At 45.0% G+C, this 19,010-nt stretch overlaps 1 protein-coding gene across 3 annotated transcripts in view; it reads left to right on the plus strand.

Moving 5' to 3' along the window:
• Nucleotides 1-19,010, plus strand: part of strada (STE20 related adaptor alpha) — a 30,052-nt gene that overhangs the window by 4,279 nt on the left and 6,763 nt on the right. The window contains exons 3-10 of one of the 3 annotated variants that reach the window (XM_084328199.1): nucleotides 902-959; nucleotides 6,575-6,603; nucleotides 10,717-10,819; nucleotides 10,933-11,054; nucleotides 16,189-16,297; nucleotides 17,293-17,416; nucleotides 17,813-17,984; nucleotides 18,388-18,492. In XM_084328199.1, coding sequence (XP_084184325.1) covers nucleotides 902-959; nucleotides 6,575-6,603; nucleotides 10,717-10,819; nucleotides 10,933-11,054; nucleotides 16,189-16,297; nucleotides 17,293-17,416; nucleotides 17,813-17,984; nucleotides 18,388-18,492 — 822 coding nt within the window. The remainder of the gene's footprint in view (nucleotides 1-901; nucleotides 960-6,574; nucleotides 6,604-10,716; nucleotides 10,820-10,932; nucleotides 11,055-16,188; nucleotides 16,298-17,292; nucleotides 17,417-17,812; nucleotides 17,985-18,387; nucleotides 18,493-19,010) is intronic. The other 2 variants (XM_084328201.1, XM_084328200.1) reach the window with 2 other exon arrangements.

The raw sequence follows: 19,010 nt of genomic DNA on the forward strand, positions 1-19,010 counted from the left end.
TAGTTATCTGCCTATTAGGGCTGGTCAATATAAATGTAGGGCTTATCATCTACCAGTGTTGTATCGTGGGATTGTTTTTAATATCAGGAATTGTTATACACAATTTTCAAAACCGGTTTCAGTTTGATATTGCACATGCCATTACTATGCAGTCCAATATGACAAACATCAATTGGAATACCATGTATTTTCCATACCTACCACATCATGATATGCCTATACAAAAGGTTATGTTAATATATCCTGTATCCTGTACCTTTCCTTTATCACTCAGCCAGACTGCCAGAAGTATCAGTCAGATACAGACTTAATTTGTTCTGTAATAATCACACAGCTGTTAATAAGTACACTTGGGATCATTCTTGTAATGCTAAATCTAAAGACGGCAAAATGCCATGCACGAGTTAGAAATACAAAGGCTACTAGAACATGTGCCATACTACTTCCTTTCATTAACTCCATTTTAATAAAGTGTTGTTACACACAATAAAATGTTAGTAAAATATTTGAACCATTGTTTTGACCTGGATTTATTTGCATTAATGTATGAAATCGGATAATGGCATTCACATTTTTCCCAATATCCAATGTAGTTTTTTTGGCCACTGTCCGACTGGTACCGTACAAAAATAGTATGGAATCGGTGCATCCATAAGACAAGTACGACGTCGTATATGATGTCACCTCACCAGTAACGCTACATCTGTACTCTCGTTTTGAGAAACGTTGGAAACACAAGACACCATTAGATGACAATCGTTGACCATTAGAATGATTAGAGCTCTCATATTTTAGCAAAATCTTTAAATGTGATTGTGTTACACTTTGGCGCCTTTCTTAACCCTTGTATGCCTTTTCTCTCTGTTTTTCATGTCTGTAACTAACCCTCTGTGTCTGTCAGCGTTGGGTCTCCGAAAAGTTGAGTGTGGAGAGCCTGCGGGATTTGGAGTTGTTCGGAGGTGAGGTCCAGAACAAGCCAGGTTACATGGGAAGAGGGTTCAGCATCTCGAAAGCCACTGCTTACAGGCTCACATCTCACTATGTATCACTGCCACGACAGAAAATACAATTTTAGTCCCTAGTGTAGCTTTTCCTCTCCCAAGCTACTGCTTCGCTCTCCTGCTGAAAGCAACACCTTTCACAAACAATGCTGGAGTTATCACATTTGAACCTTTTTCTATTCCGTCTATGGATTCTCTTGTCATGTTAGTCTCAATGTTTTCTGTCTCCTGCATTCTTTTGTTAGAGGAGGATGGAAGCAGAATCAGTCACATGTCTTAGTTAATGTGTCCTGTATGCTTGACACAAGGAGTGTCTGTGCCACTGCCTAATGCTTCTGCTGGCTGTCTTTTATCATGAGCGAGAGAGGAAAAGAAGGATGTGTGCTTGTGTGTGTCAGTACGTGCTAGTCTCCAAAGACACAAGCCTTTGCGTGGTTTATTTCTGTCTCTGTTAGTTCAAAATAATACATACATTTTAGCACTGCATTTTCATTAGGCTAAATTTGTTTGTATGAGAGATGAGGAATTCTGTTTTAATTTATTTTATTATTATTATTTTATTATTTTACACAAATCTTTGTTTAGACCAGTGGCACTCGGCTGGTTTTGCAATGGGACGCAAATTTGCTGTCATGCACCAAATAATGACGCGGTTAGTTAAATAGTAATAACTGAAACTGCTGAACTTAATGGTTCAGAAACAACATCGTCTCCATTAAATGATTAAAAACACAATAATGCTATTTGAAAAAGTTAATGAAAATGTATTATTGGTTGCTATTAGGAAATATAAACCTTGCCAGTCACATGTCTTCAGGGAAACTAATCCAGACATAGGGGCTCTAATAGCAAAAGTCACATTTAGTATTGAATTTGTTTCTTGTATAGTCACTCGTACTTTGTACACATTAAGCTTAAGTTCTGTCCATTGGTAGTTCAAGTAAAAAAAAAAAAAAAAAGGCTGCAACAAAAACAAGGTTGTTTCAGATTCAGGGTTTTATTTTACATGCATACAAGTAAATACAAAAATTAAAATAACAGTATACAAGGAAAATTATAATAAATAAGGGAGAAAGGGAGAGTGAGAACCAGAGAGAGAAGAAAGGGGGAGAAGGAGAGAGGTAGGTGAGGGGGCTTAGGGGGAGGAGAGAAGAGTCTGAGGGCTATGCGTGCGATTGGGAGGCAGTCAGCAACTTCATTATGTCAATGAAGAGGGGAAAACGCCAGCATTATGATGGCAAACAGAGATGAGAAGAAGTGGTAAGATAGGGGCATTTCTCAATAGGTTTATAAGCTCATGCCAAGAGGGAATTTATAGCAGTATCTTTTGAACCCATTATGATAAGAAGGGGTAAGATCTCTCTCTCTCTCTCTCTCTCTCTCTCTCTCTCTCTCCACAATGTCTTCAGTGTGTGGACTTGAACAAGCTGTGGGTAGGGGGTAACGTAGTCTCTCGCTCTCTTTAACCTGTACCTTCTCACTCGGATGCACACTTGCAACAAACAAAAGGCCCATAAGGACTCTTATCAATATTTATTTGAATTCACAACACAGGGTCATGATAGCAAACAGAGATAAACAAGGGGCATTTCTTCCATAGGTTTATAAGGCTATGCGGTTATTGCAGTATCTATTTAAATCCATCACAAATAGAAGGGGTAACATATCTCTCTCTCTTCACTCCATCTATCTATAATGTAGGCTGTCTTTCAGTGTGCGGATTTGAACAAGCTGTAGGATATGGGGGGGGGGGGGGGGGGGGGGGGGTAACGTAGTCTAGCTCTCTTTCTTTCCATGTGTACCCTCTCACTTGGATGCGCAACAACAAGCGGTAAACCAGGAGGGATTCTATCGATGTTCATCGATAGGGGACCCGATTTCCTCCAGGACACTCTGTGACTTGTGTTTTCCTCTTCAAATTGTAGGCTCGATCTCACTTATCTGCTAATTGAAAGGGTAATAATAAGGGTCCAGAAACTGTGCCAACGGGATTCTTTCTTAAAGGCACATGTGTGCAACTCTAATGCCCAGCAGAGAGAAACACCCGTATTGAGATTGAGCTTGATACAAAATATCAATGGGAAGGAAAGTCGTGCCTGTTTGCTTTGCTATTTATCTTTTTAAAGACCCTCACTCATTTTAATAGCTGTACATGTATGAGGATAGTGAGGATTACCGCTTACAGGTTTCCATTATATATATATATTAGTGCTGTCAATCGATTAAAATATTTAATCATGATTAATCGCATGATTGTCCATAGTTAACTCGCGATTAATCGCATTTATTATTATTATTTTTTCTACCTTAAACAGATCTTTTTCAAGTTCCAAGTTTTAATACTCTTATCAACATGAGAGTCAACAAATGCTTGCTTTATGCAGCCATTTAACACAAAAGGATGACCCTCATGCATTGCATCAAATTCAAAACAGAGTGATGCACAAAATAACTTAAAGGAAAATAATAATTTAAAACAATGAATAAAGTGTGCATGAAATAATAGGGGAAAGAAAACGTTAGGAACTTGTTACATTCACCCACACAAGAGCTGAGTAATCACACACCTCCCCTCTCTCACACACACACTCTTTCAACTCTCTTTCTCTCTTGCCCCTTCCTCATCTCTCTCGCCCCCTCCCTCTCTCTATATCACACACACACACACACACACACACACACACACACACACACACACACACACACACACACACACACACACACACACACACACACACACACACACACACACACACACACACACACACACACACACACACACACACACACACACACACTTCAGAAACAAACATAGTATCAATGAGAGCATCAATAATACACCCGAGTGAAGTCTAAAAAAATAAATAAAGTAAAAACAAATGTATTTAATCTTTTTCTTAGGTTAATCGTGAGTTAAAAAAAATAGTGGCGTTAATAGAATCGGGCGATAACACGTTAATACCGCGTTAACTTTGACAGCCTTAATATAAGTTTGGTTTCCTACTAGATGGGCTGCTCATTAACCTTTAACATGTAGTTTATTGGCACAGAGGTGATCAGAGATGAGGTGCCTTAGGGAAGGGATCCGGGGGTGGTTTTGCTTTTCAAGCTTTGCTTCATCTTCATGTTCCTGCTGGCTTGTCACTGCATAACGCTGCATGTTTGTTCCAAGTGGAATACCTTTTATTTAGGCTGTTCTTTATTCCATTGCATTGCATTATACTGTGTCCCAAAAGAACACGCACACAGGGTCACTGGTTTTAGCCAGAGATAATTAATGTGAGTAGTGGTGGACCCTATTGGGGTCGGATACAATGCAGAGCTTTTGATCTTTATGGAGACAAAATACAGATAGGCAGGCTGTGCAATTTAACAGGTATACTGTAGGGCTGGGCGATATGGCCAAAAATGATATCGCGATAACGATATCGATAACAATATCATATCACTCGATAAAAAAAATCGAATATAATTTTTATTTTATTTTTTAAACAACAGATGTATGTTTGTTTTGCAGCAATTCTTTGTCGTTGCCGCCATATTTAGTGTTACATCCCCTCACACTCCAGTTCTCAGGCTGCAGCTGGTTTGAAAGCGAAAGTAAAGCTCCAGGGGAGTTGAACAGTTCTGGCTCTGCTAGTTTCTTTTCTATCTTTTGGCACTTTTTTGGTGGACAAACCACCGCACATGTGCACCGTGACTCCTGACTGGAGACTAGCTCTGCTAGCACACATAGCCTAACAGACGGTTTCAAACTGTATTTAGAAAGCAAACAAAATAAATGGACAAGAGAAAAATAAATCTCAATTTGGTCAGTATTGTCATTTGGACAAGCAAAGCCATTACTTTAAGTTGCAGGCAAGAAAGACAAGTCTGTCCACTGTCTCAATAAATAAATAAATAATTCAATAATTTTTTTCCGATATCGATTATTAAAATATATCGCCCAGCCCTAGTATACTGTGTATTGTGGATCTTTACACAACCACCAGCAAGTCAATGCAAAACGGTCCAATGTTATTGCTGTATCTCTTTGTGGGTCCTCACCTTTAAAGATTAAAGGGATAGTTTCAGACATAAAGTGATATGAAACGGAAACGGTGTAGTAGATGCAATGCCATTAACTTACTCACGAGGCCCACGGTGGGAGTTCTGTCCCGGTTCCGAGTGAACCAGGAAGCCTCAGACAGGTAGCAAACAAAAGAAGTGTTAATCCACATCATAACATGCAGGCAAATGTTTTAACCGTGCACAGCAGAAAACTGCCTTCTGTCTCCGCACGTTTCCTATGCTTTAGTCAGTGCGATGCTATGAGTTGTAACTAGCCCTGGTGCGACACAGTTACTATGCACCGTGCCTTGTTCCAACATGAATCGAGCATAGGAAATGTTACTATGCACTGGGCCTTGTTCCAACATGAATCGAGCATAGGAAATGTTACTATGCACTGGGCCTTGTTCCAACATGAATCGAGCATAGGAAATGTTACTATGCACTGGGCCTTGTTCCAACATGAATCGAGCATAGGAAATGTTACTATGCACTGGGCCTTGTTCCAACATGAATCGAGCATAGGAAATGTTACTATGCACTGGGCCTTGTTCCAACATGAATCGAGCATAGGAAATGTTACTATGCACTGGGCCTTGTATCGAGCATAGGAAATGTTACTATGCACCGGGCCTTGTTCCAACATGAATCGAGCATAGGAAATGTTACTATGCACTGGGCCTTGTTCCAACATGAATCGAGCATAGGAAATGTTACTATGCACCGGGCCTTGTTCCAACATGAATCGAGCATAGGAAATGTTACTATGCACTGGGCCTTGTTCCAACATGAATCGAGCATAGGAAATGTTACTATGCACCGGGCCTTGTTCCAACATGAATCGAGCATAGGAAATGTTACTATGCACTGGGCCTTGTTCCAACATGAATCGAGCATAGGAAATGTTACTATGCACTGGGCCTTGTATCGAGCATAGGAAATGTTACTATGCACCGGGCCTTGTTCCAACATGAATCGAGCATAGGAAATGTTACTATGCACTGGGCCTTGTTCCAACATGAATCGAGCATAGGAAATGTTACTATGCACCGGGCCTTGTTCCAACATGAATCGAGCATAGGAAATGTTACTATGCACTGGGCCTTGTTCCAACATGAATCGAGCATAGGAAATGTTACTATGCACCGGGCCTTGTTCCAACATGAATCGAGCATAGGAAATGCACCAGGGCCGTGGTTTTCTGTTGTGAATGGTTACATCTTGCCTGCAGGTTATGGTGTGGATTAATACTTTCTTTTTTGTCTCGTGACCCCATTTGCTGTGAGGAACTGTGAGGAAGCATCAACTACCCTACTAGCCCGCCTCGTACCATTCAAATATGGTAAATATCCCTTTAAGCTGCCGATTCCTACTCACCGTGTCGGCGAACGGAGCGGCCAGCGGTGTGAACCCGTCCACGTTCCGGGTCACTGCTACCCCCCCCCCCCCCTTCTTTAAAACGCAGATCCTTCTCTTGTTTTTTGTGTTTCTGTGTCATTGTTGATGTGGTTTTTCTACCCCAGAGCAAGCTCAGGGACTCTCTCACAGGAAAGTAAGTGTGGTATTCTTGTCATGGCTTTCATATCATCCCCCCATGTGCCTTGTTTGTGTGTGTGTGTGTGTGTGTGTGTGTGTGTGTGTGTGTACGCACGTGAAAGGGGTCACCAGCCCCCAGGCTGTGTAATGTTGTGCATGAGCATCTGGATCATGACTCGGCTGTACGCGCTTTACGCTTCGATGGCCGTCCCACTTCACTCACAAAGGGGCTTTATGGCGGTGAAGACGGGGGAATGGTAGAGCGTAATAAGATTCTTTAAAGCGGAGAGTATTTTTTAAGTATAGAGTCTAGAATCTATACTATAGACAAAGTCAAACTTTCCAGAATTTGACATAAGGGTCACTTGTGGTTGTTTGAGCTTCTTCGTCGCGGCTTTTGAGAATAATATTCGGGGGGCTTTGCCAGTCAGACAGACACTCTGAGAGGGAGAGGGAGAGGGAGAGAGAGAGAGAGCAGGTAAACCTCTTACACTGTCTGCCTAAACGGTCATGAGTCCATATGTTTTGTTTGTACGTTGTGTGACTTCCTAGTAACCTACTTGGTTTTGTTTATGGTGTCTTCAGTCCCTTCACTAAAAGCCCCTCACTAATTCCCGATACAGACGGTATCATGTTTGTGATTGCTAAACGTTTTGTCTTTTGACACCCACTGTCTCTTCCTGTGGCCTGGCAATGAAATGATGAGCGATTTTGATAATGTCGCCTTTTTTATTTTAATGGTAAATGTCAAGCTTGTATAGATTCCTGTGGACTGCAGAGATGGAACGGAATCAATGGGAGTACCATGTGTTCAGTTCTGGCAATGCATGGCAACCCCTTCTGAGCCCGATCTGATCATGGCCATCTCGACTGTGTGAACACAGAATTAGAATGGATAGAACTGGGATCCCTATTCATAGCAACATATTTTTGTCATTTTGGCTGGTACAGCCGCCATAGCATGTTTGATAATGTTGTCTTGGCATTGTATATATATGGTATTATAATATTTATACAGTGCAGGAGACCCCGAACACCAACATGTTTACAAATGGCTTTGGCTTAAGATTCCAGGGGGAATTTGTTTGGAAAATTCCCAACTTTCTGAGTCTCATAACATTGTCCAAACATGACAACAACACAGATTTCCATGACAACAATATCATTATTGGTTCTATACTGTAATTTGCCGTCTTGCTGCACCGAAGGCTCACAGGACACGCCTGCTCTATACATTCTAATTCTTCGACCAATGCTTCTCCACACTGGTGGTCACCATGGAAACGCTTCAACTGCCTAATAAGATGCAGCTTTTTTTCCCTTTTTCTTTTGCACCACAAGGAAAAGAAATGCTATTGATAACTGCTCTCTGTCCATTTCCATCATTTTAGTGGCTGTGATTTGGTAGAAGTGTGATTGTTGTTCATAGAATTACACTGTCCTCTCAACCAGGGCTCCTCCATTATGGCAAAAATCATAATCGCCATTATTTTGGTCAATATTGAGACCACGATTATTTAACACGATTACTCATTGACTTTGGAAACATGCATTTATTGAACTTTAAAAAACAGACAAAAAAAACATGTATTTTTGATAGTGGATTTCCTTTTTAAATGGACTTTAAATATGATTCAACTGAAAAACTATGACCTGGCTCAAAGGCTTGGCCTGGTTTTAAAAACACAATCTAGCTCAAAAACATGACCTGACTAAAAGCAGATTATCTTGTTTTCATAATCGTTGGAAGCCAAAATTGTAATTTGAAAATAAAATGTGATTAATTGCCCAGCCCTATTCTCAATGTATTTTCCAAAGAGCAGACACACGCATAATGAGGCATAGATCTATGCTCAGACTATTTGCAATGTTTGCCAGCCTCATACTTAAAGGGATAGGTGTGATTGTTGGAACCCTAAGCCCCATTTCTTACTTGTTGATCGTTAAGAGTCCTTTCTCAGCACAATCCATGCCGTTCCTCGTACCAGCTCCGGATAGTGAGCCACAAACCAAGCAAGGTCAACGGGGTCGAGCTCCTGTTTGTACAAGCTGATTGAGGCTCACTGAAATCTACTCCACAGTGCACACAACGTGGATTTCGGGGAGCCTCAGTCAGCTTGTACAGACGAGAGCTTGACCCCATTGACTTTAGAATAGAATAGAATAGAAATCCTTTAATAATCCTGAGGGAAATTCGGCACTACAGATCGAATAACAATATACATTTAGGTAGTCAATAGGACTAAAATAAGAATAAGAATATAATAATATTAAAAATAAGAATAGAATAAAGAATAAAATACGGTCCGGGATATACATTCTGGTATGTATATACATTCTAAAATCTTAAATATACAACTATCCAGCCAAAAATATACAGTAAAATGTACAGTAATAAGTGTGAAGATTTGCAAACTTTGGGTAACGAGCCCGAGCTAGTATGAGGAACAGCATGGATTGTGCTGAGAAAGGACTCTACTGATCAGCGTCATCGTTGGTAGGTAAGAAATAGGGCTAATGTTCCTACAATGACGACTACCCCTTCAAGACAACACTGCTGTTTTTAAAGGAAAGCGTAGGTGAATTTCTAAACCGGGTGGCATTGCCCTTTAGTCGACAACATTTCTTAATCTGCTCTTTCTTGAAGAAGATGTTAGCTGGTGTTGAAAATGTTCTGGCTCTATAACAGGCCCACATATAGTCTCATAGTCGACTAGGTATTAATAGTACAGTCGTCCAGCAGGCTAATGGTATCTAGGAGTAGTCTGGAGAAGGGCCTGGCATGTTTGAAAACTGAACAGGTTTTTTTTTTCTTCTTCTGGTGAATGAATGACGGCACGGCACATCAACACACCTGTGGGGCTGATGGGGGATTCGCTGTGATCTTTCAGCAAAGGGAGGGAGTTTAATAACCAAGACCTCCTAATAACAAGTCTTCAGCTTCTAGCGCACAGACCATGTACACTGCTGTGCCCTCTCGCACACTTCACACAGTTTGCCACAAGAGTTTCTGGGTTTCTCAGATCAGCTAAACGACTTAAAGGACACATCTCTTAATACGGGCGGAATTCATGAATGAATAGGAATGCCTCTTGGCGAATCGCTAGGTGTGAATACTCACTCATATTAATGGATACGTTGACGCATTTTGGCCAGTGATTGGTTTAAAGCTGTATTAACCCGCTTTTTGAAATGAGGACCGTGTAGACTCAACCACGTACAGATTACATTCAGTAAGAAGAGTCGTTTTGATTTCGCCCGTCCGGGCAAAGTGAGGACCGTTCAGACGGTGTTTAAATGACGTCCTTATCGAACATCATTTTGCATGTGGCTGAAAATGTAATCTACGTGGTCCTCACTTCAGAAGCGGTTAAAGTAGCTTTAAGCGATGTGTTATTAATGTGTCCTGATCCCTGTTTGTGTATTTGACTAATGCTACATGTCTTGTGGTTCACACACCTGGTCTGGGTGCCTGTTCTAAAAGGGCACAGAAATCTCACAGCATGTGTCTAGTCAGACTTCAGCCCGGTGCGTAATTGACCGCGTTCCCACGGTGACCATTTCGCTCTTATGTCGCGCTCTGGTCGGGATTCCTTTCCACCCTGTTATAGGGCGACAGTGGCTCAGGAGGTAGAGCGGTCGTCTGGTAGTCGGAAGGCTCCCGGTTCGATTCCCGCTCCTCCCGGGCAGCGTGTCGATGTGTCCTCCTTGAGCAAGACACTTAACCCCTAATTGCTCCTGATGAGCAGGTCGGCACCTTGCATCATCATGGTTGCCTCCGCCATCGGTGTGTGAATGTGTGAGTGAATGGGCAAAATATGAGGAACAAATTGTAAAGCGCTTTGGATAAAAGCGCTACATTAATGCACCGTTTGCCATTTTTTTTAACGTAGGAGCAAAATGTCCGCCTTGTGAACACGGTCAATGGTATTGGAGGATCAAGAAAAGAGTTGAGATAGGTCATGTGTTCAACAATCTTGCACCAGTCCTCCTCACCTGTATGACCAAGCCCCTCTGTTAGTCACACTCACAGAGTTCCACACAGAAGCGAGGTTAGTTTGTGCCACGCCGCTCCCCCGTCTTCATCCTCTCGTGTGTGTGTGTGTGTCATCCCCCTCCCCCGCAACAGGCCCATGAGGACAGCCAGGAGAGCCTGACCTCCCTCCCGCGCGGAGACACCATGGGTAGCTTCCTCCCCGACAGCAGCGCCTACGAGCTCCTCGCCGCCATCGGTCAGTGATGTCAGAGACGCGTGACTCTTTGTGTTGATTCAAGAACCCCTTTTTGATGGCGGGTGTTTTTTGTTTGAATTTCATTATCTTCTAATGACGTGTGTGTGGTTTAGGTCGAGGTCTGGAGGACTTGATGACTGTGAACATGGCCAGATACAGACCCACAGGGGAACACGTGGCTATTCGCCGTATTGATCTGGAGTCATGTACCAACGACATGGTCGCCTACCTTCAGGTCTGTGTCACTCTGTCACCATCCACCACTCTGTCACCATCCACCACTCTGTCACCATCCAACATCCACCACTCTGTCACCATCCAACATCCACCACTCTGTCACCATCCAACATCCACCACTCTGTCACCATCCAACATCCACCACTCTGTCACCATCCAACATCCACCACTCTGTCACCATCCAACATCCACCACTCTCACCATCCAACATCCACCACTCTCACCATCCACCACTCTGTCACCATCCAACATCCACCACTCTCACCAGCCACCACTCTGTCACCATCCAACATCCACCACTCTGTCACCATCCAACATCCACCACTCTGTCACCATCCACCACTCTGTCACCATCCACCACTCTGTCACCAACCAACATCCACCACTCTGTCACCATCCAACATCCACCACTCTCACCATCCAACATCCACCACTCTCACCATCCACCACTCTGTCACCATCCAACATCCACCACTCTGTCACCATCCAACATCCACCACTCTGTCACCATCCACCATCACCATCCATCTACCCATCTGTCTGTCATCCCCTCCCCCTTTGCCTTCCTGGCATCATACAACAAAGCCCCCCCCCCCCTATTGCTCCCTTCCCTTTGAATACATTCAGGACTTCTCTCTTCCCTGTGAGCTCCATGTGTCTAACCCCTCTCTCTCTCTCTCTCTCTCTCTCCTCTCTCTCTCTCTCTCTCTCTTCCCTGTGAGCTCCATGTGTCTAACCTCTCTCTCTCTCTCTCTCTCTCTCTTCCCTGTGAGCTCCATGTGTCTAACCTCTCTCTCTCTCTCTCTCTCTCTTCCCTGTGAGCTCCATGTGTCTAACCTCTCTCTTTCTCTCTCTCTCTCTCTCTCTCTCCTCTCTCTCTCTCTCTCTCTGTTCCCTGTGAGCTCCATGTGTCTAACCCCTCTCTCTCTCTCTCTCTCTCCTCTCTCTCTCTCTCTCTCTGTTCCCTGTGAGCTCCATGTGTCTAACCTCTCTCTCTCTCTCTCTCTCTTCCCTGTGAGCTCCATGTGTCTAACCTCTCTCTCTCTCTCTTCCCTGTGAGCTCCATGTGTCTAACCTCTCTCTCTCTCTCTCTCTCTCTCTCTTCCCTGTGAGCTCCATGTGTCTAACCTCTCTCTCTCTCTCTCTCTCTTCCCTGTGAGCTCCATGTGTCTAACCTCTCTCTCTCTCTCTCTCTCTCTCTCTCTTCCCTGTGAGCTCCATGTGTCTAACCTCTCTCTCTCTCTCTCTCTCTTCCCTGTGAGCTCCATGTGTCTAACCTCTCTCTCTCTCTCTCTCTCTCTCTCTCTTCCCTGTGAGCTCCATGTGTCTAACCTCTCTCTCTCTCTCTCTCTTCCCTGTGAGCTCCATGTGTCTAACCTCTCTCTCTCTCTCTCTTCCCTGTGAGCTCCATGTGTCTAACCTCTCTCTCTCTCTCTCTTCCCTGTGAGCTCCATGTGTCTAACCTCCCTCTCTCTCTCTCTCTCTCTCTCTCTCTCTCTTCCCTGTGAGCTCCATGTGTCTAACCCAGTGGTTCTCAACCTGTGGTACGTGTACCTGCTGGTGGTACTTGAAAAAAAAAGATATTATTTTTTTTTTTTTTTTTGCAGTCAGGTCACTGAACTTAGAAGCAGGCAGGCCTGGAGTAGCCATCTGGCATACTGGGCATTTGCCCGGTGGGCCGACGCATATGTGGGCCGTTATGATAAAAAAAAAAAAAAACTGACACTGGGCTGGCCCAATCATATATATCTTACTAAGCACCCCCCCCCCCCCCCGCCAGTCGTGCAGGTACATGACTGAGAGGGGGGCTGGTACATGACTGAGAGGGGGCTGGTACATGACTGAGAGGGGGGCTGGTACATGACTGAGAGGGGGGCTGGTACATGACTGAGAGGGGGGCTGGTACATGACTGAGATGGGGCTGTGGTACATGACTGAGATGGGGCTGTGGTACATGACTGAGAGGGGGCTGTGGTACATGACTGAGAGGGGGGCTGGTACATGACTGAGAGGGGGGCTGGTACATGACTGAGAGGGGGGCTGGTACATGACTGAGAGGGGGGCTGGTACATGACTGAGAGGGGGGCTGGTACATGACTGAGAGGGGGGCTGGTACATGACTGAGATGGGGCTGTGGTACATGACTGAGAGGGGGCTGGCTGGTACATGACTGAGAGGGGGCTGGCTGGTACATGACTGAGATGGGGCTGTGGTACATGACTGAGAGGGGGCTGGCTGGTACATGACTGAGATGGGGCTGGCTGGTACATGACTGAGATGGGGCTGTGGTACATGACTGAGAGGGGGCTGGTACATGACTGAGATGGGGCTGTGGTACATGACTGAGAGGGGGCTGGTACATGACTGAGATGGGGCTGTGGTACATGACTGAGAGGGGGCTGGTACATGACTGAGATGGGGCTGTGGTACATGACTGAGAGGGGGCTGGTACATGACTGAGAGGGGGCTGGTACATGACTGAGAGGGGGCTGTGGTACATGACTGAGAGGGGGCTGGTACATGACTGAGATGGGGCTGTGGTACATGACTGAGATGGGGCTGTGGTACATGACTGAGATGGGGCTGTGGTACATGACTGAGAGGGGGCTGTGGTACATGACTGAGAGGGGGCTGGTACATGACTGAGAGGGGGCTGTGGTACATGACTGAGAGGGGGCTGTGGTACATGACTGAGAGGGGGCTGTGGTACATGACTGAGAGGGGGCTGTGGTACATGACTGAGAGGGGGCTGTGGTACATGACTGAGAGGGGGCTGGTACATGACTGAGAGGGGGCTGTGGTACATGACTGAGAGGGGGATGGTACATGACTGAGAGGGGGCTGTGGTACATGACTGAGAGGGGGCTGTGGTACATGACTGAGAGGGGGCTGTGGTACATGACTGAGAGGGGGCTGGTACATGACTGAGAGGGGGCTGTGGTACATGACTGAGAGGGGGCTGGTACATGACTGAGAGGGGGCTGTGGTACATGACTGAGAGGGGGCTGGTACATGACTGAGAGGGGGCTGGTACATGACTGAGAGGGGGCTGGTATACAGGACTGAGAGGGGGGCTGGTATACATGACTGAGAGGGGCCTGGCTGGTACATGACTGAGAGGGGGCTGGTACATGTTTGAGAGGGGGCTGGCGTGTGTGTTTGTGTGTTTGTGTGTGTGTGTGTGTGTGTGTGTGTGTGTGTGTGTGTCAGAGAGCGAGAGAGAGAGATCAATAAAGCCTCAACAAAGAGTTGGAACAGCACGTACAGAATATAGATATGTCAGTCTGAATCAGAACATTCTCTGCCTCATTGAACTCTGAATCATCAGGTTCCAATGAACCCTCAAATTCTGAGAATGGGAGTAGTCACCACTCACCAACTTCCCCATCTTCACCCCCGCACTTTCTATTTGACCCATGACTTCTCAGCAGAGCCCAGACAAAACTTCCCTTTTGCTATAAACTCTGCTAATACTGAGTCACTATTGAGAACACGAGAGAGAGAGAGATTAACAAGTAAAGCGCCTTTTATAGACAAACTGAAATATATCTTACCTTGCCGTTCAAAAGTTACGTTTTCACTGACTCTCTTGATTTCTGGGTCAAAATTATGTCATTTGGTACAGATGTTGTAACCGGAATCCTCGCGGTCGAGGATTACATGAAAAAGTGTGTGTTTGAATTAAGTAATTTGCTGAAATACAGTTGTTCTTAATTTTCTCACTTGCTATGTGAGAATGTTAGTTATTATGTTCTCAATGCCTCTTGCATTGTATGATAATTGTGTGGAAGAGTTTGCAAGTTCTAGTGCTACCCCTTTGTACATTGTGGCTGTGTCTGACAAAAGTTAACAATAAATAATGTTATTAGGAATACATTTGCCTCCTGCATGAAGTGTGCATAGCTGAATAGACGTCGGTCATATGGTGGTACTTGGAGAGCCAGCTACGTTCTCAGGTGGTACTTTATGTAAAAAGGTTGAGAACCACTGGTCTAACCTCTCTCTCTCTCTCTCTTCCCTGTGAGCTCCATGTGTCTAACCTCTCTCTCTCTCTCTCTCTCTTCCCTGTGAGCTCCATGTGTCTAACCTCTCTCTCTCTCTCTCTCTCTTCCCTGTGAGCTCCATGTGTCTAACCTCTCTCTCTCTCTCTCTCTCTCTTCCCTGTGAGCTCCATGTGTCTAACCTCTCTCTCTCTCTCTCTTCCCTGTGAGCTCCATGTGTCTAACCTCTCTCTCTCTCTCTCTCTTCCCTGTGAGCTCCATGTGTCTAATCTCTCTCTCTCTTCCCTGTGAGCTCCATGTGTCTAATCTCTCTCTCTCTTCCCTGTGAGCTCCATGTGTCTAACCTCTCTCTCTCTCTCTCTCTTCCCTGTGAGCTCCATGTGTCTAACCTCTCTCTCTCTCTCTTCCCTGTGAGCTCCATGTGTCTAACCTCTCTCTCTCTCTCTCTTCCCTGTGAGCTCCATGTGTCTAACCTCTCTCTCTCTCTCTCTCTCTTCCCTGTGAGCTCCATGTGTCTAACCTCTCTCTCTCTCTCTCTCTCTCTTCCCTGTGAGCTCCATGTGTCTAACCTCTCTCTCTCTCTCTCTTCCCTGTGAGCTCCATGTGTCTAACCTCTCTCTCTCTCTCTCTCTTCCCTGTGAGCTCCATGTGTCTAATCTCTCTCTCTCTTCCCTGTGAGCTCCATGTGTCTAATCTCTCTCTCTCTTCCCTGTGAGCTCCATGTGTCTAACCTCTCTCTCTCTCTCTCTCTTCCCTGTGAGCTCCATGTGTCTAACCTCTCTCTCTCTCTCTTCCCTGTGAGCTCCATGTGTCTAACCTCTCTCTCTCTCTCTCTCTTCCCTGTGAGCTCCATGTGTCTAACCTCTCTCTCTCTCTTCCCTGTGAGCTCCATGTGTCTAACCTCTCTCTCTCTCTCTCTCTCTTCCCTGTGAGCTCCATGTGTCTAACCTCTCTCTCTTCCCTGTGAGCTCCATGTGTCTAACCTCTCTTTCTCTCTCTCTCTCTTCCCTGTGAGCTCCATGTGTCTAACCTCTCTCTCTTCCCTGTGAGCTCCATGTGTCTAACCTCTCTTTCTCTCTTCCCTGTGAGCTCCATGTGTCTAACCTCTCTCTCTCTCTCTCCCCCCTGCAGGGCGAGCTCCATGTCTCTAAGCTCTTCCACCACCCCAGTATTCTGCCCTATAAGAGCATCTTCATAGCTGAAAACGAGCTGTGGGTCATCACACCCTTCATGGCTTATGGTGAGGAGGAACAGACCGGCCGACACTAACACTGTCTGCTACATAACAACTCCTTATAACCCACAGTCGGGTTATAGATGGTGAAGGCTGACCAAGCACTGTAGAACTGTCCTCGCAGCTCGGATAGCAGGTTTGTTAGGGTGGCCATCTAGTGGTCAAAGGGTTGCTGGTTCAACCTCGGGTATAGACGGTGTCTAATGCTACCAGTGCCTGTCAGTAGGGGTCACCTGACCACCCTGTGTACTATATGTGTACCGACTTGCTCTGTGTACGGGCCTTGAACATTTTCTCAAACCCCGCCCCCCTTTTCTTGATCCTCCAATCATGACGGATTGGAAGAGGGAAGCAACCGTTGTGATTGGAGAATCAAGAAAGATGGGCAGGGTTTTAGATAGGTCAACATTATCTAAACACTGTGATAATGTGTACAGTGCAGTCACAGTCACGTATTTAGATGAACATTTAGACATTTAGCTGATGCTTTTATCCAAAGCGACTTACAAGTTCTGTTTGAACCCCAGCAGGGGGCCTTTCTGTGGAGTTTACATGTTCTCCCCGTGTTCGCGTGGGTTTCCTCTGGGTACTCAGGTTTCCTCCCACACCATAAAGACATGCATGTTAGGCAGGGAGTGGACTACAGATGAAAACTAGCTCATTAGCTAATTCTGGCACATTTACATTGATGTGGAAACTGAATATGTTGATTAATGTGCACTGTCCCTGGTAAAAAAAAATTAAAATAAACTTAAACAAGTCAGCAGGAAGGGTACAACTCTGGCAGCTAAGGGTAAGTTATATTGTTCATCAAACAGTGTTGAACTTGAGTGTTAGTCTTGAGTATACGCATAATTAGCATAGTAGGTACTAGGCAGTAATATATGCAAGGTACGGTAGATTCCTTAGTAGCAAAGTGCATAATGGTTTATCCAAAACGATGACCCTGAGGGGAGACCCTGCCGCTCTCACCATGTTGTGTGTTGGATCCTGTCTGCCAGGTTCCGCCAGAGACCTCATCAGCACTCACTTCAACGATGGGATGGGTGAGCTGTCCATCGCATACATTCTACTGGGCATTCTCAAAGCTCTGGAATACATCCACCATATGGGCTACGTGCACCGGTAAGTGCTCACAAATACAAGGTGGCTTGTGGTGGTTTGTGGCGGTGGTAGAACTAATTGACCTACCTCAAACTCCACCCCTCTTTTCTCGATCCTCCAATCGCAAACCACTGCTGTCCGAGGAAAGTAGCAGCTGTGATTGGAGGATCAAGAAAGGAGGGCGGGGTATGTGTTAGGTCAATATACACAGTCGAAGCAGACTGTGTACATGCAACGCAAGACATTTCACTTTAGGCGCCGCCACAAATGTAACTGTGTGGGAAACACTGAGTGGTCTAATTGATCTCTGTCCGTGTGTAGGAGTGTGAAGGCCAGCCACGCGTTGATCTGATCTCTGTCCGTGTGTAGGAGTGTGAAGGCCAGCCACGTGTTGATCTGATCTCTGTCCGTGTGTAGGAGTGTGAAGGCCAGCCACGTGTTGATCTCTGCAGACGGTCAGGTGTGCATGTCAGGCCTGCGGAGCATCTTCAGTCTCATCCGTCACGGCCAGCGGGCCAAGGTGGTCCATGACTTCCCCCAGTACAGCGTTAAGGTCCTGCCCTGGCTCAGCCCAGAGGTGCTACAGCAGGTAACACACCTTCGTCAGCAACAGTACAGTGTTAAGGTCCTGCCCTGGCTCACAGCCCAGGATGGAAACAATGCTGATGCTTCCTCCGGTCACGACCATCATTTTGTTTTCGACACTGTATAACTGTGGAGGGTTTAAAACTAGCATGTGGTGCTAGCGAAAATAAAATTGGGTTAAAACTTCGGAAATCGCACATTAAAATCCAGAAAATGTTTATTATTGAATTCTGTGCATCTGTGCAGAAGCGTGATTATTACAAGGTTTATTATTTTTCACACACCTACATGGGATCCTACTGTATGTATTTCCCCAAATAACTTAAATGTGTTTATTCCACTGTTAAAGAAATGGAACCATTACTTGAGTTTTAAGCAATTAATGGTAATTGTGTCTTGTGTGTCAGAATCTACAGGGATATGACTCCCGGTCAGACATCTACAGTCTCGGTATAACAGCCTGTGAGTTGGCCAACGGACACGTGCCCTTCAAAGACATGCCAGCTACTCAGGTGAGCAGAGATCTAGTATCTCCAGGGATAAGATAAGGTTTTCCTTTGTTGCGGAAATTCAGGAAATTCGGGCATCATGGCAGCATGGGGGGAGGGGGGGTACAGGTATGGGCAGGGTAATACTAGAAAGACATAAATATATTCAATACAATTAGATCTGAATATAAAAATGAGAAAAAGATTGTACACCAAGGTGCATATGAGGGTATGTAATGGTATGCCCTATCTCAGTTATATTATATGTTACAATAAATGTGGAATGTCCTCTACTAAGTCTTAATCCACTTAAGGAGCAATAGGCGGCCGTTAAACTTAGAAATATTTTAAAATCCTTAAACCGAATTCGACAACGCCCTTCCCAATCAGAACTGTTATGTGCATAACAAGTGCAAGTGTCACTAGGGGGTTTGATAGACAGCTCGCTCGTTCCAATCGTTTGACTTGGTCGTTCATTTAATTGGATGCCGTTGTTTTAGCTCCTGCCCCTTACCGGAAACTTTTTTTATTTCAGTGTCAAA

Source organism: Notolepis coatsorum, assembly GCF_963971535.1.
Source record: "Notolepis coatsorum genome assembly, chromosome: 14".
Classification (NCBI taxonomy): Eukaryota; Metazoa; Chordata; class Actinopteri; order Aulopiformes; family Paralepididae; genus Notolepis; species Notolepis coatsorum.